The sequence below is a fragment of the Symphalangus syndactylus genome, chromosome 23, assembly GCF_028878055.3.
Source record: "Symphalangus syndactylus isolate Jambi chromosome 23, NHGRI_mSymSyn1-v2.1_pri, whole genome shotgun sequence".
In the NCBI taxonomy this organism is placed as follows: domain Eukaryota; kingdom Metazoa; phylum Chordata; class Mammalia; order Primates; family Hylobatidae; genus Symphalangus; species Symphalangus syndactylus.
The window spans coordinates 21,055,170-21,079,971 of NC_072445.2; the positions used below are offsets into that span (position 1 = coordinate 21,055,170).

Here is a 24,802-nt window from a genome sequence, read left to right on the forward strand (position 1 = left end):
AAATTTACAAGAAAAAACAACTCCATTATGAAGTGGGCAAAGGATATGAACAGACCCTTTTCAAAAGAAGACATACATGCAGCCAACAATCATATGAATAAAAGTTCAACAACATAACTGATGATTAGAGAAATGCTAATCAAAACCACAATGAAATACTATCTCACATCAGTCAGAATGGCTATTATTAAAAAGTAAAAAAATAGCAGATGCTGGTGAGGTAGTGGAGAAAAAGGAACGCTTATACATTGTTGGTTGGAGTAGATTAGTTCAACCACTGTAGAAATTGGTGTGGTGATTCCTAAAAGACCTAAAAGCAGAAATACAATTTGACCCAGTAATACCATAACTGAGTATATCCTCCAAGGAATACAAATCATTCTATGATAAAGGCCAGGCACAGTAGCTCATGCCTGTAATCCCAGCACTTTGGGAGGCCAAGGTGGGCAGATGACTTGAGGTCAGGAGTTCGAGACCAGCCTGGGCTGGTCTCTACTAAAAATACAAAAATTAGCCAGGCATGGTGGCACACACTTATAATCTCAGCTACTCGGGGGAGGCTGAGACAGCAGAATCACTTGAACCTGGGAGGCAGAGGTCGCAGTGAGCCGAGATCATGCCCCTGCACTCCAGCCTGGGCAACAGAGCGAGACTCCATCTCAATAGAAAAAAAAAGAAAAAGGAAATGTGGTACGTGTACACCATGGAATATGATTCAGCCACAAAAAAGACCAAGATAATCTCCTTTGCAGGAACATAGATGGAGCTGGATGCCATTATCCTTAGCAAACGAATTCAGGAACAGAAAACTAAATACCACATGGTCTCACTTATAAGTGGAGCTAAATGATAAGAACGCATGGATGCATAGAGGAGAACAACACACATTGGGGCCTATTGGAGGTTGGAGGATGGGAGGAGGGAGAGGATCAGGAAAAATAACTAATGGGTAATAGGCTTAATACTTGGGTGACAAAATAATCCATACAACATACCCCTATGACACAAGTTTACCTATTTAACAAACCTGTACATGCACCCCAAACTTAAAAGTTTTGTTTTTTTTTTAAGTCCATGAAAATCTCACCTTAAGTATTTGTTTTGTTTTCTTCCTAACACGGATATACAAATTGGGACTCTTCATTCTGGGGAAAGCATCAAGTTCTCTCCAGCCCCATCCAGGTGAAGAATTTCAAAATCGTGAGTAAGGAGTACTGATATGCAAAATAATTGTAGTCAGATCTCAAGGGAATTATGCTGAGTGAAATAAGGTCAATCTCAGAAGGCTATATCCTGTACGATGCCATTTATTTAACATTCTCTAAATCACAAAACTATAGTGGTGGACACAGTTGCCAGGGTTTATGGTGGAAGGTAAGGTATGAGTATAAAGTTAGCAGAAGGAAGTTTCTTTGTGTGAAGAAACAATTCCATATTCTGATTATGGTGGTGGTTACCGAGTGAATCAATACATGTGATAACATTTCATATCCACCCCCAAAAAAGTACAGGTTAAAAACTAACATGAACTATGTTCTGTAGTTTTAGTTAGTAATATTGTACCAATGTCAATTTTCTGATTTTGATAAGGTCTATGGCTACACCAGATATTATTCTTAGAAAAAGCTACGTGAAGAATTTAGAAACTATTAAAATAAAAAGCTAGGTGAAGGAAATAGAAACTCACTGTGATATTTTTGAAACTTGTGTGTCTTAAATTATTTAAAAGTACAAAATCTTTTACTGAGGAAAAAGCCCCCCACCCCAAAATTCAATTTCAGTTGAGTCCAGGTGAGAGGCTCTAGGAAAACAGGAATCAGATCCACTTTATTTGCCATTTTGTCTCCAGGATTTACCACCATGCCTGGCTCACTCATCTCTACAACAAGCTTTCCTGGCTATACCCTTTACTAGCTGTGTGACTTTAGGAAAGTAACTGTCTCTCTTTGCCTCAGATTCCTCATTAGTAGAATGGAAATAACAGACCCCACATCATAAGATTCAGGTTAAGATTGAAGAGTGAATAATGTCAAGTGCTTTGAATACTTTATAGGAAGAGTCTTTCCATGAGGGGACATATATCCTTTCTATCCTCTGAGTATGTGATATGCACAAAGGAACAGCATGACTGGGCCTCACGTCTTGTCTTGTAATGATAGTAAACAATAAGCCCGGGAAATGGTGGAACAACCAATTTATAAATGATACGAAATCTTTGCTTATAAAATCATGTCTACCGTATGCCTATATTTTTCCTTTTGTTTTCTTCCCCTTTTCATCTTCCTTCCTCAAGCTTTGAAATGCGTGGAACTGCAAATGTCAGCCCTTTTTGATGCAATTTTCTTTAAAATTAATTAGAAAGAAGGTTTACAGTACGGGGATCTTGCAATATTTTTCCTGGATTCATATTTAGTTTCTGGCTTTCCTAATATCCTCTTCATATTACTATCACTTCACTCGGATACATTTGATGATGTTCATAAGTTTGTTCCTCTAAGTTGTGAATTCTTGAAGCCAGGATCATGCATTCATTTATTTAGTCAACATTGTAGTGACTGAACACCTACCACGTTCCAGGCATGGGTCTAGATGCTGAGAATACAGCAGTGAACTAATGTCTTGTTCTCATTGGTAGTTACAATCTTGTATCAAATTATTCTTTGTACTTCTAGCTTTTAACATAGTGCCTGGTAGTTGCTCAAATATTTCACGGATAGATGAGTGGAATGATGAAATGAATGTTTCTGTGGGTGAGTGTACTATATTTAAACAGCAACAACAACAACAAAAAACCAATGCTATGAAATTGGCTGTTCTAAGTTTCTGGAAGCAGTGAGAAACAATTGTCATAGGGTTCTTGGAAATGAGCTGTCTTTCTGCCTCTTCCTTCCCCATGAGATTTCCTGTTTGGCATGTTGCTGTGGATAAAGCAGTAGATGAGTGACAATGAGACAGTGCCAGTGCAGAACAGAAGTATCTCCTTTGCAGAGATGAACTGCTGAAGGATCCTTAAGAAATCTTTGATATTTTTCCTCACAGAGACGTTGATTATGAGAGATGTCTTTTTTTTTTTTTTTTTAGACGGAGTTTCACTCTTGTTGCCCAGGCTGGAGTGCAATGGCATGATCTAGGCTCACCGCAACCTCCTGCCTCCCGGGTTCAAGCGATTCTCCCACCTCAGTCTCCCAAGTAGCTGGGATTACAGGCATGAGCCACCAGGCCCAGCTAATTTTGTGTTTTTAGTAGAGACAAGGTTTTTCCATGTTGGTCACCTCAGGATCCGCCTGCCTCGGCCTCCCAAAGTGCTGGGATTACAGGCGTGAGCCACCGCGCCTGGCCTGATTATGAGAGATTTCTGTGCTAAGAAATATAAAAAGATGTTTTGGCCAGAAATGAGCTACTCTGCCCCATCTCCCTAAATTTCGAACTTTGAATTCTCTCTATTTGAGCTTTGTATTACTTTTGTGTTTGTGATCTAAGCCCAAGAAAAGGATGTCAAATTCTCATGAAGAGGATGTGGAGGGATGGGGAAGGGGGCCGCTTCTCCTGGAGAGCAGGGCAAGAGGCTGATTCCCTTTGCAGGTTTTACCAAAATGCTCCTCACAAAGCTATTGCCAGCATTGTAAGTCTAGCGCATACGACTCTTACCTTGGGCTTCATCAGTGCACATTTCCTGGATGCCGTAGAAACATTCTACAGTTTTTATTTACAACTTTTTGAATTCAATAATATATACAAACGATGTACTACTCACAACGCTCAAAAGAACAAATCATGACAAGAACATGCCCTTCTTTGCCTGCTACCTCCTTGTAGCCCATTTTCCTTTCCTCGAGGCGCCCACTGGCACGTTTCTTATGAATCCTGGCAAGCTATTCTATGAGTTCCTGTATTGGAAATCCAAGACTCCAAAATCCAAATGTGTTTCATGTAAACAGCTACTTCAAAGTCAAGTACAATAAAAGCCTTTTTAAAACTCAATCCTTACTCAGATGAGTGGATTTCATTTTCTACTTACTTTCAAGAAAGGTAGTAAGAAAAGAAGCAAAAAGAGATAGCTTGGAATCATAAAAGAGTGCTGACAGGGGCTAAGGTGGCCAGGCTCCACCACTAACTAGCAGACGTGAGTCTATCTCCCCCACCAGAAAACCACAGGGCTCTCCAGGTGATGTCCAAGGCTCCTTCCAAGGTAAGGACCTCAATTCTGCTCAACAAGAGATCCCATCTTTTTTCTCAAGTCAAAGGCCAGCATAGGTACCTGTTACATCTGCAGTATTGCACAAAGAGATTGCTGCGCCAAATGGCGCAGTTTTATCACTCATTATATCTCACTATATCTCTTTGAAAATTGGCATTCTATCAAATATAAATACAGTAACTTAAATCAGAATAACATCATTTCCCAAATATTCTTGACTAATAATACCCTATACATTATGCTAAAAACCATGAAGAATTGATTACTGTACTTGCAGATAGGTTCATCAATGCAATTGAGCTTTAAGGTGTTGCCTCATTAGTGCTTGGTGTGTATCAATTCTTAGCATAATCACATAAATCTTACAGTAAGGTTATGGGTCCTAAAGCAAACATGCAGAGTCAAGTAGGACTGGCTATGGCAAAATCACTTTTTAATTACAGATCTTCAGGTTAACTCCTTGGAAGGTTTGTTCATCAGATCTTGGGTGAGGCTTGAGAAAGTCTCTGTTCCTAAGCTTTAAATACATCGTTCTCCAAGATGACTATACACTGGGATCTCCTGGAGAGCTTTAAAAAATGCTGCTCAATCCCATTACTGGATATATACCCAAAGGAATAGAAACCATTCTACCATAAACACACATGCATACATATGTTCATTGCAGCACTACTTGCAGTAGCAAAGACATGGAATCAACTAAATGTCCATGTATGGTAAACTGGATAAAGAAAATGTGGTACATATGGAATGTGGTACCATGGAATACTACACAGCCATAAAAAAAGGATGATATCATGTCCTTTGCAGGAACACGGATGGAGCTGGAGGCCATCATCCTTTGTAAACTAACGCAGGAACAGAAAGCCAAACACTGCACGTTCTCACTTATAAGTGGAAGTTAAATGATGAGAACACATGGACACAAAGAGGGGAACAAGACACTGGGGCCTATTTGAGGTTGGATGGTGGCCGGGGGAGAGGATCAGAAAAAAATAACTATTAGATACTAGGATTAGTATAACATTTGGGTGGCAAAATAATCTGTACAATAAACTCCTATGACAAGAGTTTACACACTCACACACACGTATATATATATATATACACACACAACCTGAACATGGACCCCTGAACCTAAAGTAAACGTTTTTATTAAAGCTTCCCCCCAAATAAAAAAAAAATTAAAAAATTTAAAACTAAAAAAAAAGTGCTGCTGCCTGAGTCCTATCTCCTGCGATTCTGACATTGTTGATCTTGTATATGGCCTGGGTATTGGGTCTCTCAAAGTTTTCCTGCTGATTTCAATGTGCAGTCAGAATTAAGACCCACTACTGTAGAATTTGCCCAAGATTGTCTGGTTCTGGAAATCTCGTTGGGTCATCAGAGTTTACTTCTCTCACATGGAAGTGGTATAATCTCCCATATTAGTGCTACCCTTTTGCATGAAACTGAGGCATAATTGGCCTGTTTCAGGCTACCCAGTGTTATCTCATGACCGGGAGCATCCACCTCACCCAGGAGCTTGTTAGAAATGCAGCTTCAGGCCAGGTGCGGTGGCTCACACCTGTAATCCCAGCACTTTGGGAGGCCGAGGTGGGCAAATCACAAGGTCAGGAGTTCGAGCCCAGCCTGGCCAACATAGTGAAACCCCCGTCTCTACTAAAAATACAAAAAAAAGTAGCCAGATGTGGTGGCAGGCGCCTGTAGTCCCAGCTACTTGGGAGGCTGAGGCAGAATTGCTTGAACCTGGGAGGCAGAGGTTGCATTGAGCCAAGATTGTTGCCACTGCACTCCAGAGTGAGAGACTCCATCTCAAAAAAAAAAAGAAAGAAGAAAGAAAGAAAGAAAGAAAGAAAGAAAGAAAGAAAGAAAGAAAGAAAGAAAGAAAGAAAGAAAGAAATGCAGCCTCAGCCCAGTCCCACAGAACAATTAAAACCGAATCTGCCTTTAACATACCCAGGTGTTTCAGTTGCATATTCAAGTTTAGGGAGCACAACACAGTGGCCTCAAATTCTGCATTCCTAACACAATGCTTCCTAGTATTATGGACACTGCCGGTCCTCATCCACAGTGGCAAAGATCTAAAGCACTTTCTCTAAGTGTGGGAAACTCATTCTGGAATTCACCACAAACCTGAATTCTCTCCGAATCTGCCTTTTTAATTGACCGCTTATTCCCAGATGATTCTTATTTACATGAAAGTTTGAGAACCACTGATGCAGGCCCAACTTTTTCCCAGAGCAGGAATCATTCTCTTATTTGAAAAGCAGCTCAGTCTAATTGCACTTAGCCTACATCAGCCCAGAGGAAAGTATATTACCCTCTAGAGAAAAATACATCATCTCTTCCTTAGCCCTTCAAATAACTGAAGCTAATCTTTCTCCTGTTGCCTGGTCTTCATTGTCAGGCTTAGATTTGCCAACAGTTGCTCCTGATTCTGTTTCTTACTCTTCTTGGTATCCCCCTATGTCCCCCCGACACCCTGGAAACCTTTCGCTTCAGTGATACTCCTCAAAGCAAGACAGCCCAAAGCTAGAGGAAAGCTCTAAAGTGTGCCACACAGTATATAAATGACACTATCATCGGCTCTCATTAGAACTTATTTTTTAATAATGCATCTGGAGGTTCCATTCTTTTTAGAAAAGCTATATATCATGTGAGTTCAATATTAAGCTTTCATTTAACCACATCTCCTATGTTCCTTCCCCATGGATCATCAACAGATGTCACCTCATTCCAATACTTTCACAAGTACTGACTGAACTTGTGTGTAGGGCTTTACTTATAACCCAAATAAATTTCATCACTGTGATCTCTTGCCCACTATTTCAGCCAACAAGGAATTTCCGGTCACTGGTCCTAAATACATGGAACAGTCAGTCTTGGATTCAGACAGTCAGAAGACATGGATTCAAGTCTGATCTCTACAACTTTGCTATAGGCCTTAGGCAAGTTCTTTAGCCTTTATAAGCCTGTTTTTTAATCTATAAAATGGACACAATAGTACCTACCTTATAGTTGTGAGGATTCAATAAGGTAATATAAAAATCACTCTGTAAAGTATAAACCTGTGTAAATGTGAGTTATTAATGAAAGCATCCCAAGACAGAAGGTACAAATAACCCACAAACTTAACCATAATAACAATTTGTTCATTCTTTGTGTTTTCTACCCCCACATGAAATTAGTGGCCATTCTGAGATCCTCTGAAATGCAAACTCTGTCTCCTCCACTACCATCTGTGACTCTTTCTAGTTTACTTTCCTTCCTGATAAGAGTTCCTGTCTGTTATTGACAAAAGGCGGGGAAACCTGGTGTAAGAACCAGTGTAATCAAATACCAGGATAGTTCTCTAGAAACCAACCACGTGGAAGTGGATGAAACCAGAAAAACCCTTTAATGTCGCTGACGTGGGTGTCCAAATGTTCAGGCAGGGCATCCACTTCCAGTTTCTCACTGAAAGAGGAACTTAAAATTGCTAAGGTTCTGGTTGTTGGAATTCTGTAGAGCCACGGTTCCTAAGCAAAGGGAGACATGCAATGAATATGATATGATAACATGATATGCTATAATGTATTCTACCAACATGAGATCTCACCCTGCCTCAAGACCATGAGAGCCCTCTGAACTTATTCAGGAACAATGAGATATCTACCCGTTTCCTATAATAAGGACAATCTCAAAAACTGAATTCTCAGATTTAACCCAAAAGACTAGGAAATACTTGGTAGTTTTCACTAAAGTCCTCCCCTACGAACCTCCAGGTACCTTTCCAAACACAAATCTATAGAATTGTAGAATACATTATAGCATATCATATATCATATCATATTCATTGCATGTCTCCCTTTGCTTGGGAACCGTGGCTCTACAGAATTCCAACAACCAGAAACTTCGCAATTTTAAGTTCCTCTTTCAGTGAGAAACTGGAAGTGGATGCCCTGCCTGAAGTCTTTGCTAATTTCCAAGATTTACAGATTAGAATAGCTGAGGTTTTTAGAACACACATACTTTTGCAAAAGACTAATCAAAGAGTCACAACTAGAGGACATGTACAAAGCAAGAAATTTAACGATTAAATACACTCGGACTACTTAAATAACAAACACCTAATGTTTATTAATAAATTAGTACACTTGAAGGCATTTTTCTGATACCGGTCCTTCACCACTACCCACAAACCCCACCCACACAAAGGGAGTCCATGCCACCTTTGCACTGGAACCTGGCAACTGAGCATTAGAAGGTACATTTGTAAATGGGAGCATAGTTGCAAATATATCAGACGAGGGTTCTTACAGCTGCAGCCATTTTTAATTAAAGTAATTGGTGAAGGAATCCCACCAAGACCAAGGCCTTGAGAGCAGATTGGACCTATTGACTATGTGTATACAAAAAACGAGACATCTTTGAAAGCAAAGCTGGGCAAATTCTCTATGGAAAGGGTGCCACTGGCACTTGATTTTCACTTTCCAAAGTGCGGCAATGTGTTCCAGAACAGCTCAATTCCTAAAAGGTGAAGTTCAAGTTCTTTGGTGGCCCAGTTGTCAAGCCACTTAAATAGCAAATCCTGATGGCTTGAGGATTTCATTTCTCCAGCCCAGAGCATATTAGCACAAGAAGAGTACAAGTAATCAAGCATTCTACACGGTGTCCAGGTGAAAACCATACAATCAGCAATAGTGTGGTCATGTTTCAGCCATGAATATGAACTATACAAGACATATTTAAAAGATAACTCAAAGTTGAATTGCATTACAGTAACTCAATGGGGTCTTAAATTTTCTTAATCTTTAAGAAAATTTATAAAGGACAAACAATAATAAAAATAGTAATAATATTTGTTTTTAAAAAGTAGGTGTGAATGTTAAGAGACATAAAGACTGCTTATAGGATTCACAAGATGCCATTATACTTTTAAGAAGTTAAGAGCCTCACAATCCAGTGTGTGGGAAAAGTCACACTGCATTTATGGTAAGTTAAGTAAATTTAAAGTGCACAGAACAATCTTGAAAATACATAAGAAGGCAAAATGGAGAAAATATGGAACTTAAAAAACTTTAGTGGTGGGTATTTCACAAGTTACACCTCGCAAAGGCTTATAAACCAACTTCCCAGAAGAGTTATTAAAAAAAAAGAGAGAGAGAAAGAACTCAAGCACTGGCCATATACCCTGTTAAACACACACACATACACACACACCCCAAACAACAAAAATCAGAAACAGAAGAAAATTTAAAAAACACCCTGCCACTAAATTGAGTAATTTCCAGAATGCAGTATCCCTATGTTCTACAGCAGGTCAGGAAGATGGCTATAAACAGAGTCCAGGAGGGTCTGGCTGGCTTCCTGGCTCTTGACTCCAATAATTTCGAATAGCCGGTCCAGTTTGTCCTCAGCCTGGGGAATCTCTTCAATCACCCGCAGCTCCTCAGGATTTAGAAAGTGGAGCATGTCATCAAAGATAGGCTGCAAGTCACAGGGGTCCAGGCGTACCTGCCGCAACACTGTGTCCTTCTTTTCTGCAGAGAAGAGAGGGAAGCAAAGACAGCGGTAAGTTGACTGTACTGGCAAGGCCTGGAGGAAGGAGAGCAGGGTCCTAGAGAGAGAGACATCTATTTCCCCCCCAGCCTATTATTCTCCATCCTCCATTACAGTGAGAGAGTGAGTGATCCTCTGGCACATTCAGAACAACACAAGAGTTTTTACTTGCATTGCACGTGTAAGAGAGCAAACAAGATTTGCCTGGTAGAGATCAAAGTCTTGCTTGAATGGCTTGCTGAGGTATCATTAATGTGACATTTTCCTAGACTTAAGTAACTTCTAAATTATTTTAGAATTCAGAAGGTGAATGGTGAGATACTCAAAGAAACAAAAACAAAAAACTAGAAAACCTTTACTGCTTTCCCTATCTGTAATGTGTTTACTAAACTAAGATATATACAGGCCCACCCCTTTTCTAAATGATCAAAAATTCCAAGACAACGTAGTTTTCTGATTACATTGTAATATTTTAGAACTAAACTGCTGAGAGAGTAAAAGCACATAAATAAGAACATATTATTTCTTCTCAGGTCATATCTTACATTGGGGTGAGGAACTATAACTTTTATTACTATTATAAAGCACTTTTTCTAAAATGTAATATATAACAAAATATAAACTAAAATATAAATATTTTATGTAAATGTAAAATAGATTAATATAAATATATAAAGTATATAATTATAAATATGTAAATATAACATTATAAATACATAAAATATCAAATATAACCCTTTCACTAAAATATAACTGGAATTACCCAAAACTAGAAAATTTCTTTAAAAACTGTCATATATAGTATATGCTAATTCCCTACCCTGATATTAAAAATTAAAAGTTGCAAATTCTTTGCCAAAACTACCAATCCATAATGTTTAAAATATTGGTATTTGCAATGTAGTTTAACAAAGTGAATTTTAGGGTATTTTTAAGTGACTAAAACCTGTAGTTTTCTTCTTTTTGAGACAAAGTTTTGCTCTTGTCACCCAGTCTGGAGTGCAGTGGCACGATCTCAGCTCACTGCAACCTCCGCGTCTCGGGTTCAAGTGATTCTTTTGCCTCAGGCTCCGAGTAGCTGGAACTACAGCGGACTAATTTTTCTTTTTTTTAGTAGAGATGGGGTTTCACCACGTTGGCCAGGCTCATCTCTAACTCCTGGCCTCAAGCAATCCGCCAACCTCGGATTCCCAAAGTGTTGGGATTACAGGCGTGAGCCACCGTGCCCGGCTAGAACCACTTTATCAATGACGCTCAAGCTTGGACATTGTGCCTACCATATGGATATGGTGCCAGCCAGAGCCTGGGCTTATAAAGAGGCAAATGAGGCACTCGCCCCTGGTGCAAAATTTAAGTTAGCACCAAAAAACTCAGTAGTCAAGTTATATTTTAATGAAATAGGTTTTTTCTGGCTTAGGGTTTGTTTGTTTTTGAGACATGGGTCTTGCTCTGTTACCCAGGTAACAGAGTGGCACAAACTCCTGGGCTCAAGGGATCCTCCTGACTTAGCCTCTGGAGCAGCTGGGACTACAGGTGCACACCATTATGCTTGGTTAATTTTTAATTTTTTGGTAGAGACCATGTCTTGCTTTGTTGCCTAGGCTGGTCTCGAACTCCTGGCTTCAAGTGATCCGCCCACCTCGGCCTTCCAAAGTGCTCGGATTACAGGCGTAAGCTGCTGTGCACGGCCTAAAACCTGTACTTCTGCCTCTCAAGATAAGTTCAACTTTAAATCTTTGGATACAGCAAGCTTGGTAAATAGTTTTCAAAAATCTTGCCAGACTACATTTTATCAGGCCTTCCCCGAAACACACATTTGATAGCATCATGAGGATAAAGGGCGGCCGATAGCTCTCCACCAGGCAGCGTGAGCTGTAAAGATTTCGGAGGCGTGTCTTCGCCAGCCAATGGCGAGGTTTCTCTCGGGCCAGCGTATCTTGAAGTTTCGGACTGGTCTTCCTGGGCAGGTAATTCAGATGACTCAACTCTCAGCTACAACTGGACTGTGGACGGGGAGGGACAAATCCCAGGGGCTCTTTGGGGGGTTTAAGAGTGTGTGCGAGGTCTGCTGAGATGCCTGTACCTTTGGTAATAAAGGAACCGTTCCTGCTCAGCGCGGAGGAGCCGCTGGATGTAGAGTCACAGCGGAGAAGGGGCTCCGACTCGTCCACGAAGAAGCCCTTGTTCTTGTCCTGGGGGGAAGGCTCCACCGTCAGGAGAGCGGAATTCTCAAGTTTCGCGTTGGGGCTGGGGATGGGGCTCGGGCTAAGCGGGCTGGGGCTCATCGGGAGAGCCAGTTTGTCCGTTTCCAGCTGTTGGAGGGAAATTTCTTTTATTATATATAGAAAAAAACCAGTAAAATTAAAATCCCTCCTCAGAGGCTTTTTTTGTTCCATTTAATATTTTATATATACATCCTCCCATATCAGTTGACCATAACTTATTTATATGATTGCTAGACACACACACAGACTTTTAAACCCTTCAAAAATACAGTGAGGATATGCATGAGTACTAAAAACTGGAAGGCATATGAACCAAGCTATTATCTCAGGTGAGTAAAAGGGAGCATGGGTGTAAGGAGAAAGATCCCCGATTTAAAATATAATTTTGTAGAGCTGAAAGGAGTCTTAGATATGATTTAGTATTATGACTGAATGAATTATGCCACCTCCGTGTTGAAGCCCTGACCCGCAGTACCTCAGAATGTGACTACAGGGAGAGAGGGCCTTTAAAGAGGTAATTGCGGTAAAATGAGGTCATTAGGGTTGGCTACACTCCAATGTAACTAGTGTCTTTAATAAAAAGAGGAGATGAGGACACAGCTGCACACAGAGGGAAGACACAGTGAAGACATGGTGAGAAGGCAGCCATCTACAAGCCAAGAGACAGACCTCAGAAGACACCTTGGTCTTGGCCTTCTGAGGCTCCAGAATTGTGAGAAGATCAATTTCTGGTGTTTAAGCCACGCAGTCTGCGGTCCTTTGTTACTGCAGCGCTTGCTGACTCTTACACTCAGCTTCACAGGGAAGGAAACTGGGGCCTGGAGAAGTGAAGTGACTTTCTTAACTAAGGGCCAACAGGGAAGTCACAGAACTACAACTAGACCCCAGGTTTTCTGACTCCCATTTCAAACTAGCTCAGGAAAAAAAACTGCTAAAATTAAGAATGAGAACAGGAGAAAATGAGAGGTGTCAGTGGCTGCGAGGAGAGGGGAATGACCGAACGGACAGAGACTGTGCAGACTGCATTCTGGAGTGGGCAGTTAAGAGAGACAATAAGAAACACACAAGATGGTTTCAGATAAAGATGGCGAGCTTCACCACCACTCTGGCTGGCGGGTGGAGAATGGATTTTAGGGAGGCAAGAATCAAAGTTGGGGGAGAGTTAGGACGCTCCTACAGTGGCTACATACAGTATGACTGTGGCTTGTACTGGGGGTGTGCCCTGGAGATATGGGGAAGTGATAGGTGATGTGACCTCATTTTACCAGTGAAGTGACTGGGGCCCAAAGAGGGCACACAGCTACTGGGAGAAAGCCAGTGCTCAACTCAGGCCTGCTTGACATCTCCATTTGGCCCTTTCATTTGAGAAAATACATCAGAACTCTGGCAAGCACTTGTGGCCTCTCCTAGTAATTGACTTTATCTTTTTATTGGCTCTTCCGGCATGGATAAAAAAACCTGAAAGCCAGCTGGCCAGATCACACAGAGCAGGGTTCAGGGAATGATGGGCACTCTCCCCAAGCTGTTAATCACCACTCCTTAGAATCCTCATCCCTTCACTCACACACTTCCAGTAAAATGTTTTCAAGCTCTTCGATGAAGATATTGATATTTCAAAGTATTACATGGGAGAGTTATATAAGGCACAAAGCAAACACAACTGCTTCTTTTACAAATTTTAAGGCCTGAGAAATTCTTGCAACTGATTGCAGATTGTGAAGATAACTGATTACTGCACATGTCTAATGTTCCAACAGCATTTTTCCTCTGAACCACCACCTACGCCCTGCTGTTGCTTCCAGGGCAAGTTTCAGACTTGGGAAACATGCATACCTAGCAGTCCCTTTCTGATCTACAGACGAATGTTACGTAAATGCTTGTAAAATGTTAATTCCATAGGCCCTGGCGCGTGCCCCTCCTCCTTGAAAACGCACATGGCCATTCATGCCAACACACTTTTTTAATTCACTCAGTTAGACTAAGAACGCTTGTCTACATCCTGGTTCTCAGGGACAATACATTGGAAGACATGGTCAGTCAATATAGTACACTGTTCTTGCTTAAAAGGAAATTTCCACCCACAAATCACATGCCAACAAACTAAAAAGTCCACCCACCTATTTCCTAAATTCATTTGAAAACCTGAAATGTTTAATTTTCCTCCCAATTTCGCCAAAAGGTCCTATTAGTAAAAATTAAGCACGATTTCCAACATAATTGGAAAGACAGAATGCTGAACTGATGCTCTCCTGTAATTAACAATGAGTCAGGTGAATATGAAAATGCCCCTACAAATGGTATTAGCATCACAACAGAGCTAATAAGCATCACTAAAGCCAGAGACCATTTAAAAATCATCTTTCTAGAAAATCTACTCAGTTACTAACTATAAGTATCTCTTACTTTGTGCAACAGTAGCCGGTTGCATTCTGACTTCATCTGAAGTTGTTTTCATTTTTTCCCAAAAGAAAAAAAAATGCTCGTAGAAATTTCTTTCCTTGCTTTACCATAATACATACAATATCCATCAAAGCTGGTTTGCAGTACTGCTACCGTACTAGGCATTGCGTTACTTCCGCTTTCTAATCAGAACAGTGAGTCATCAGAATATGTGGAATAAATTAATTCCTTGTTTTATTAATTCTGAAAGTTCATGGTTCAATATTCTGAGTTTATAGCCAATGAAGAACACCTACAATAAGATTTAGATACTAAAGAGAAGACAAATACTCTAAACAAGAAAGCCATATTTCCAGAAGAGGATGCTCTTATAAAAACTTTGAGCATAAACTTACCAAGATACTCATAAAATAAAATAATTTATTTCCTAAGGTTCTTTGAGCTTTCCAAATTCTCTATATCTTTAGGCTGGGCATGGTGACTCACACCTATTTTTTTTTTTCCATTTATTATTTTATATATACATCCTCCCATTTCAGTTGACAATAACCAGTTGACCTATAATACTAGCACTTTGGGAGGCCGAGGTGGGTGGATCACTTGAGGTCAGGAGTTCAAGATAAGCCTGGGCAACATGGTGAAACCCTGTCTCCACTAAAAATACAAAAATGAGCCATGGTGGCAGGTGCCTGTAATCCCAACTACTTGGGAGTCTGAGGCAGGAGAATCGCTTGAACCAGGGAGGTGGAGGTTGCAGTGAGCCGAGATCGTGCCACTGCACTCCAGCCTGGACGACAGAGTGAGACTCTGTCTCAGAAAAAAAAAAAAGAAAGAAAAAAAAAGAAAAAAGATATATTAACTTTTACAGCTAGAAAATCAATAAATGTTGTTTATAAAAGCAGTCACCACCGATAAGTATATTTTCCTTCTGCTATCTTGAAAATGTTGTGGCTGCAGCAGCTCTTATTTATATGGGTAGCCAAGAAACAGGGTAGCAGGAAGATTATCAATGTGGCTGAGCTCCTCTCTACACTTTTGTGAAATGTTCGTGGACATGGCATTCATATATGCCCTAACTTATTTCATTAAGGCAGATATTAAGAAAACGTGGCCTGTAAAGGCAATGTATCTGTCACTTATTTGAAGCTCCTTTGGAGAAACTTGAAAACTACAGTTCTTTTTTGCCTACTGCCGTGACATAATCCTAACTTGCAAGACTCACGTGAGAAATGAGGTGGGGACAGTAAATAGACCAAAATGGCAGGGGGCATGGAGAGCTCCCAAAGCAGCCCAAAAGAGAACAATTCTATTTGGTGAGCTTCAAGAGCATGGCATTTCTTTCAGCCAAACAAGTTCCAAATTTCCTTCTGCTTAGTTTCCATGCAAACACACTTAGTCCTTCCAGATACTTATTAGTCCAAACTGATAAGGGAAGAAAGAGAAATGGCTCAACTTACTCAAGGCTGAGTCACACCTAAAGCTCTGCTGCTGACCTAACAATTTTCCTTTCCGAGCACCTCTACCACTGAGTACAAGGAACCATCCAAATGGATTCGGTAAACAGACTACTGCTTTGGGAATCTGAATATCTCTGGGCTACTGAGTTTGGTAGCAGTGTTTATGAGAATAATGATTTAACTTGTATCTGGATTGTACTGCAATGAGCCATGACTGTCATCATTGCCCTTCCCCATTTCCAGCTGTGTCCTTGCCAACCCTACATTCCCGCACCAACCAGACTTCTAAAAAACTGAAGTACCCACTCTGGGTGCTTAACCAAATCAAAATTGGAAACTGAGGCCGGGCGCAGTGGCTTACACCTGTAATCCCAACACTTTGGGAGGCCAAATGGGCAGATCACTGTAGGTCAGGAGTTCAAGACCAGCCTGGTCAACATAGCGAAACCCTGTCTCTACTAAAACTACAAACTACAAAAATTAGCCGGGCATGGAGGCACATGCCTGTAATCCCAGCTGCTCAGGAGGCTGAGGCAGGAGGATCGCTTGAACCCGGGAGGCGGATGTTGCAGTGAGGCAAAATTGCGCCACTGCACTCCAGCCTGGGCGACAAAGCAAGACTCCATCTCAAAAAAAAAAAAAAGGAAAGAAAGAAAAGGAAACTGAAGCTCAAAAATAATTCTCCACTTCTAATATCAAACTGAAAAATCACTTCCCTGTTTACTGGCCTTTCCTGAGATGACACACTGGTGGGAGGTTGCAGTATTCCCCTAGCCCCGGGGATGGCAGAGCCATGGATGGTAAAGGAAAATCCTTCCAAGTTTTATTCATGACAAGGGTGGTAAATAAATGAAATAAGATTTTGAGGCAGCAAGATCTGGCAGCATTCCTGAGTAGACTCTGAGAGCAGGAATAGGCGAGAACTCCAGCCTCAGCTGCCATCTGTGTGGCATGCACTTCATGTTCCCCATAGTCAGCTTCTAAAAATCAAAGTCATGAAAATCCTGGAAAAAGCATTGCAAGAAAAGAGAGAAGACATAACACTAACTAGCTGTGTGGCACTAGGAAAACCACTTCCCTCATCAGACCTGTGGTCTCACTTCTAACCTAAATAGGTTAGACCAGGTCACTTCTGTGTTCCTTTCATTCAAATTATGTCTTATTTATTGATGGTCTTACTGTTGCTATTTCATTCTCCTCATGCCCTAATCCCCCACTCCAATTCTCTTTCCCCTTCCAAGTTACCCCCAACTGAACTACCTACTCAACGAAAGTTTACCACAAAGTTATTTTCAATTACTACCCAATTACAATCTCCCTGTGGTTGCACAATCTGTTTTCATAAAACTAATTAATGACTTTGATGCATCAGTGACCCCCTGAAATGAAGCATTAATTGCCCAGCCTGGATGCTCTTTGCCAGCCTGCTAAAATGGTTCAATTTAACCAACCCCTTGGCTCCTGACACTACCCAGTTCAATACCACGAGGCCCCTTTTCCCTAATATAACTAGATATGCCTGATAGTCCCCAGCAGAAAGCTCCTTAAAGTCACTGTTTTGATTTGATTTTCCCTCCAGACCTCATTCAACACTTAGAAAAAAGGAAGAGTTCTATGTTACATTTGTGAAAATCTCTATCACTTTAATAATGGTTTTTAAAAGCCCATTTGCTAAATCTAACTGAAACTTACTGCTTTTCCATATGAGGTAATAAAAAGAGACCTGAAGAAATAAGCCATTGCCAATACTGTACTAGGTGATTCAGCAGAAAATCTCTGTGATTCATTTGCTGCTAAGGAAGTTGTATCAGCCCCATTTTACAGATGAGGAAACTGAGTCTGTAAGAGGTAATAACTTGCCCCAAGCCATAGAACCAGGATTCAAGACCAGGTCTGTCTAGTTTCAAAGTTACCCTCTTTGCTGCCATGTCACTTCCCTGTCTGGACCCCACAGCATTTAGAGAAAATTTACAAACGCTGTAAACTGATTACAAGCGATCACATGACCACAAGGCATTGCCCAAGCCCCTCCGCCAGAGTGAAGGGGGTAGAGGTGAGATCTGCAAGTACCTGGGACTCAATGGCAGATTTACACTCCAGCTGGATGACTGCCCTGAGATAAATATGAGATTCTGTAAATACCAGATACCTCAACTGTAGCCAATAACTTTGTTTTCTATTGAAAATATTTCAGACCCCAACAGACCAGTGGCTGATTAAAAAAAAAAAAACAAACAAATTCAATTTCTACTAAAGGTTTATCTCAAAGGAATTCTAGTCACAAATAAATATAAAATTACAACTATTTAAGAATTATGATATTATCTCAAGCCTGTTTCCCCTGCTCTCCCAGCTGCCCACATAATCAAAATCAAATTAGATTTCAAGACCTTCTATAGGCCTATACAGGCATATAAGATTGGGCTCTGGGAGGAAAAAAAGGCATATTTTCTTTGCCGGAAAAGTATTTCTTGATATCTGAATCTATGTGGTCTTTAGAGAAGAGGAATTCAGATAATAAGAAATGCTTTCTTATTCAAATCTCTGTGGTTCCAGGATTTCAGATATAAATGAGGGTTCATATAATGAGGTTACCAGCCTGATCACAAAACGATTTATCTGAATCTATTCAATTCCTAAGTTCGGACACTGTAGAATACTTGTATATAATGATTTCTCCCTTAAAACATAAAAACAAATATATCACCCTAAAAAAGAAGTTTCAGATGATGAGAGGCAATGATTTAAAAATTATTCTTCTGAGTGTGAATTCTTGTTCAATTCAATCCAGAGTAAGGGGTCTTGGCAAGTAGAACCCAAATATACCCAAATTTTTTTTTTGCAAACAAAAATCTTAAAAGGCAAATGGAAAAATGCTGATTTCTAAATGCTTGAAAGAAGGATTATCAGTTATAAGAAATTTAGAGAAAGTCTTCGAAATGGGAATATGGACTGGAAAGGTATACATACATAGATAAAGCAAATATGCCAAAATGTGAATAACTATGGAATCTAGATGGTAGATTTATTATTTGTTGTAATGTGCTTCCAAATTTTCTTTGCTTCGTAAGTCTTCTCTTAAAACGTTATTTTAAAAAATTAAAGAGAAGGGCCAAGAGTCAAGTAACTTTAAGACAAAAATTCCCCAAACTTTTCCTGGGCTTCTGATTGTTGAGTTAAAACCTCTTGTTTTCTTTCCTTCTTTCTTCTTCTCCTGCACAGCCCAGACTTTAGTACATGAAGCATGGAGGTGCTTCCATTGCATAAGTAGGGAACAGCACCAATGCTTAAATCTAAATTGTCAATTGCGAAGTGGACAGCGAGGGCCATCTGCTGTCTAGAGCTCCCTGGGATCACTGGATGTCATGGGATGGAAGAAGGAACAGGAGCACAACACCAAGATGTTATGCTCAGCTTCCTTGGGAACCCCCAAGCCAGACCACAGACACGGCATAGGTGAGTGAACCTTAAGCTGGGAGCCAATGCAGAGCCTGCAAAACAAACTCACCCACCATCAGGGGAATCTCAGGATTCACCTGGCCAAAAAAATGCCAAAACCACTGGGGAATTATTTTCAAAAACACTCCCACTCACCCTAGATCTGTTCAAGCACAGAATAATGAAAAGGTTTTGTTTCAACTGCAACCTTACGTAAGGCATATGAAGTTAGACTAGGTTAGCTGGTCACGGTGGGTTTCTCGCTTAAATACCCCAAACTCAAATCAAGGTAGTTGGCTGTAATTTTCTGTATATACCTCGTCTTAGAATTCTCATCACTTCTAAGAGTTAATTTAAAAATTGAGCCCCAAAGTCTATAAATCCACCCCCATTTAAGTCAAAGTGTCAATAGCCAATCCTTGCCCTCAGCAAGAGAGCTGTGCCTTTCCTGTATGTACAGGAGAAAAGCCACAACAAATAGTGCTGCACAAAGCTGCCAAAGCTGGTAAGAACCAGCTGGCTCTGGAGGGAGGGAAAAGGGGAGGAAGCCCCACCCCGCTGCCGGCGCGGGTGTCTGCAAGCTGTCCAGGCTGCTGACATCAACGGTAGTGGTGTTGCAGCCCTGAGCTGCCTCACTGACTAGCTTTCTCAAAAAGAGGAAGTGAGGACAGTGAATAAGTGGGTTCTGTTGGTTCAGAGCTGGAGCCCACTCACGTTTGAATATATTGCCAAGACTTTTAAGAGCTCAGCACCATCGGAACATGAGGAGATCATGCTCCGTTGGAAATTCCTTAGGTTTCCCTAAACTTCTATTGGAAAATCTTTCCCACAAAAAAGCCTTTCGATAATTCTATCGATGAGAAAAAGTTTCACAAACCTTTTTAAAGCTTGCCGTAAGACACGGTGGAGGATGGAAAGTAATTTCACAGGAAACTCAAGACCTTGAAGTAAGAAGGCTTAAGTTCATCTTTATGACTCGGGCTTTTTGAACTCATCAAATCTGATTAAATTAGCATTGCATAATAAGTCCATTAATTAGCTTCATGCCATTAGAATTACAATGCATATGGTCTACAAGTCTAAGTTAACCTTTGACTTTAACCTCTGACTTCCAAGTCTCGGCAACTCAGTTTCCCTCCGTGGTGGTAACTACTGTTACCAAGTTACAATATACTCTTCCAGAGATAGTCTGTACTTATACCAATAAATAAGTACATATGTTCTCCACCCCCCTTATTTTTAAAACAATTTTTAACATCTATGTATATACTGTGTGTGTGCGTGTATATATATATATATATATATATGTATATATATTTGCAGTATGGTGGCACAATGTACATACTGTTGTTTTTTTCGTTTTGTTTTTTTCATGTCTCCCAGGCTGGAGTGCAGTGGTGCAATCTCAGCTCACTGCAGCCTCCATATCCCGTATTCATTCGTGCCTCAGCCTCCTGACTAGCTGGGATTACAGGCATGCACCACCAGGCCCAGATAGTTTTTGTATTTTTAGTAGAGATGGGGTTTCACCATGTTGGCCAGGCTGTTCTCAAACTCCTGACTTCAAGTGATCTGCCCACCTTGGCTTCCCAAAGTGCTGGGATTACAGGCATGAGCCACTGTGCCCCATCCTACATACTATTCTTCACCTTGCCTTTTTTCGTTTAACCCTTCTTGAGGTTAGCACATGAAGAGCTGACTCACTTCTGACAAGTGCATGCTGTTCCATTGTATGGATGTTCAATAACTTAGATAACCAGTCCTCTAGTGAAGGGCATTTGTAGATCTCCTCACTCTTTTGCTATTACACATGACACTACAATGAATACACGTCTACTTGCATCATTCTGAATGCATGTGAACATGTGTAAGATATCTTCCTAGATGTGGAATCGTAGGTCTCCATGCCAGCCTCAGAGGTTAGAAATCTGCATGTTTAAAAAGTCTTCAGGCCGGGCATGGTGGCTCAAGCCTGTAATCCCAGCACTTTGGGAGGCCAAGGTGGGCGGATCACGAGGTCAGGAGATCGAGACCATCCTGGCTAACACGGTGAAACCCCATCTCTACTAAAAATACAAAAAAAAAATAGCTGGGTGTGGTGGCGGGCACCTGTATTCATAGCTACTTGGGAGGCTGAGGCAGGAGAATGGCGTGAACCTGGGAGGTGGAGCTTGCAGTGAGCCAAGATGGCGCCACTGCACTCCAGCCTGGACGACAGAGCAAGACTCTGTCTCTGAAAAAAAAAAAAAAAGTCTTCAGTATTTCCTTCTCTGTGAACTGTCTTGTTCACAAGACTGCACATTTTTTTCTTTATTTGTAAAAACTCCTTATTTTTCAAGAAACTGAACCCTATGTTTCAAACAATTTCAACCTGTGATTATTTTGTCTTTTGATTTGTATATGGTGTTTTCTGGCTTGTGTATTTATTGTTAAGTAGTTGCATTGTTCTTGTACGGCTTCTGTGCTTTATGTTATTCTCTACTAATGTGATTATAAAAACAAAACATTTCCCCGAAGTTTTTTTTTCTAGTACTTTTTTGGTGATAAGTCATTTTAGTTGTTGGGCATTTAATTTCAGCCTGTCCTGTGAAAGTCCAACTGTAGATCAATCAAAGTTTCCTCTGTGGCAATTGTTTATGAAAAAATCAGGAATGACATTAGTCTCTCCCAAGGAAATGGTGAAAAATAAGTGATGAAAACCTCGAAATTAACTGATATAAAATAAAACCTACTGCTGACCATGAAGCAATTCCTCATTAGCAAGTGTACCTGTTATTGACACTTGGGTTATAACAGAATAAGGGACACTTTCACAAACACAGAGCGGAGAAGCTAGACCAAAGCTGGAAGCTATTCAACTTTATCCAAATCGGTGTTTTGGCTTTAAAAAGAAAAAAATGAAAATGTGTTCTCCTGCACTGGTAATTGATGGAGAAAATAAGCTTCTTTTCACAGTATTGATTCTGATTTCCTCCCAATGCACTTTTTGAGAAAGCCAGTAAGGGTGTAGATTAAAGGGGTGGGAAATGTCATCAACTAATAGACCCAGCCTTTTCTGAATGGTGAGACACTCTGTCTCAGAAAAAAATTAAAGCCCACTTCCATCCCTCTGTATAGCAGCTTCACAGAATATATTCTCAAGTCTGGCTCACATATCTATTCCTCCTATAAAACTGTCAGCATCCCAAGGGATGATTCTGTTTTGTGTTTTGTTTTGTTTCATTTAGTATCTCAGTGCCTGGTACAGGGCCTAATACATAATGGGTGCTCTGATAATCTATTAAATAAATTGTCTGTGTTGAATTATCTCAACCTTAAAGGCAATACTAATAAGAAGTATGTGTGTGTGTGTGTGTGTGTTTTGGGGAGGGAGTGTACATTAATATAAAGACCCTAAGAATCTGTTTCCTAGACTTTTCTCCTTATGATCTGCATACAGCAAGCTCAACTACTATATTTTTTTAATTCTATGATGCATATTTCTTTCACATTTTAACATCTCTGAAATAGGGGTGTCTCTTACAATTATAATTAGCAGTATTTTATTTCTTTCTCAGTAATACATAATGACAATGGTATATCTTACAATTGACATGGGATTCAATGAAATATAGTAATATAGTAATATAACTGTAGTCAGTTTTCATACTGCTATAAAGAAATACCTGAAGTTGGATAATTTATAAAGAAATGAGGTTTCATATGCTCATGGTTCTGCAAGCTGTACAGGAAGCATGACTGGGGAGGCCTCAGGAAACTTATAATCATGGCGGAAGGCAAAGGGGAAGCAGGCATGTCTTACATGGTCAGAGCAGTGGTGACGGGGGGAGGTGCCACACGCTTTTACACAATCAGATCTCATGAGAACTCTATTGCAAGAACAGCGCCAAAGCGGGAAATCTGCCCGCATGATCCAGTCACCTCCCACCAGGCCCCACCTCCAACATTGGGAATTACAATTCAACATGCGGTTTGGGCAGGGACGCAGACCCAAACCACATCACTATCTTAATTAGAATATACCCACCTATACTTCTCAGGACCACGAAACTTGCTAAATAAACCATCTATAGAGCACCCAGACAGTGTTTGGGACACAACAGATATTTAGCAAATGCTGATTCACTTTCAACTTAATGTGCATTTACTGAAAACATAATGCATTTGCTGTCAAGTCAAAAAAGGACAATGTAGAATTCAAATTCCAACACAGAAAATAGTTGCTAAGATTCACTGAGCCCCCTGCTCTATATCAAGTGCAGAACTGGGCATTTACACTCACCTCCAGTTCTCAGCAAGATCTTTACAAGGCACTTACAAAGAAACTGAGGTTTGGAGACTGTATAGGACTTGCCCAAGGTCACATAGTGAGTGGCGAAAGCAAAATTCAAACCCAATTCAGAGGGACAAAGTCAAATTCTTGAATTTGTCAGATCCTTCTAGTAGTTCCTGGAGATTCAAAGTTCGATATCTGGCACGTGACATGAAATGGGATATTAAAACCTTATTTCTATACCTTAAATGTTACAGAACAGTTAAGGGTTTCTAAAAAGCTTGCTACTGAGCAAAACAAGGATGTAAGTAAAACAGACGTTCTTTGCAGAGTCAAAGATTTGAGAAGCCCTTAATATGAAAAAGCAGGTGGGGCTTCCCAGGCAGAAACCAAATGTGAAAGTTTCAGGAAAGAAGACCAGGCCGGGCGCGGTGGCTCACGCTTGCAATCCCAGCACTTTGGGAGGCCGAGGCGGGTGGATTACGAGGTCAGGAGATCGAGACCACGGTGAAACCCCATCTCTACTAAAAATACAAAAAATTAGCCGGGCGTGGTGGCGGGCGCCTGTAGTCCCAGCTACTCAGGAGGCTGAGGCAGGAGAATGGCGTGAACCCGGGAGGCGGAGCTTGCAGTGAGCCGAGATCGCGCCACTGCACTCCAGCCTGGGGGACAGAGCAAGACTCCGTCTCAAAAAAAAAAAAAAAAAGAAAGAAAGAAAGAAGACCAAAATATAGTCTTGAAAAAAAACTAGTCTGATTTTTTTAAGTGACTTTGAAATGAACAAATATATACCTGCTCTAGCTTTCTACGTATTTTTTTGGCAGGTTGAGTACTCCTTCACCCTGATGCTTATAATTCCTCATGCACACTTCTATTATAACATTTGCTTATCCCACTGAATTATAATTATTTGCACGTGTGTCTCCATCACTACAAGTGAGTTATTGAAAGGCACTGACCATTTTTCTTCTTTACCCAGTACCAGGCTCACAGCTGGTGTTTGACAAAAGGTTGTCAACTAACTGAATGAAACCTTGGACTATGATAATAAATAGAACAGCCTGAAATGTCATTAAAAATCTAAAGCCTATTTATAAACATTGCTCCTTTGTGCACAACGACAACTTTAAACACAAGCATCACTAAACGTTCCTGGTTCTATGTGTGTCAGCAATCCCTTTATAATGTCCTCTTCTTCTCACCACCCCAGAAGTTCCCCAGAGCCCGCAGTCACACCCCATGAATTAAGTAACTTGACCTTAAATAA

General features: G+C 40.6%; 1 protein-coding gene across 1 annotated transcript in view; it reads right to left on the reverse strand.

Moving 5' to 3' along the window:
- Window positions 1-8,300: 8,300 nt before the first annotated feature.
- Window positions 8,301-24,802, reverse strand: part of TNFRSF21 (TNF receptor superfamily member 21) — a 74,140-nt gene continuing 57,638 nt past the window's right edge. The window contains exons 5-6 of the mRNA XM_055263603.2: window positions 11,826-12,054; window positions 8,301-9,723 (exon numbers count right to left, since the gene is read on the reverse strand). Of these exons, the coding sequence (XP_055119578.1) occupies window positions 9,494-9,723; window positions 11,826-12,054 (459 nt within the window). The 3' untranslated portion in view covers window positions 8,301-9,493. The remainder of the gene's footprint in view (window positions 9,724-11,825; window positions 12,055-24,802) is intronic.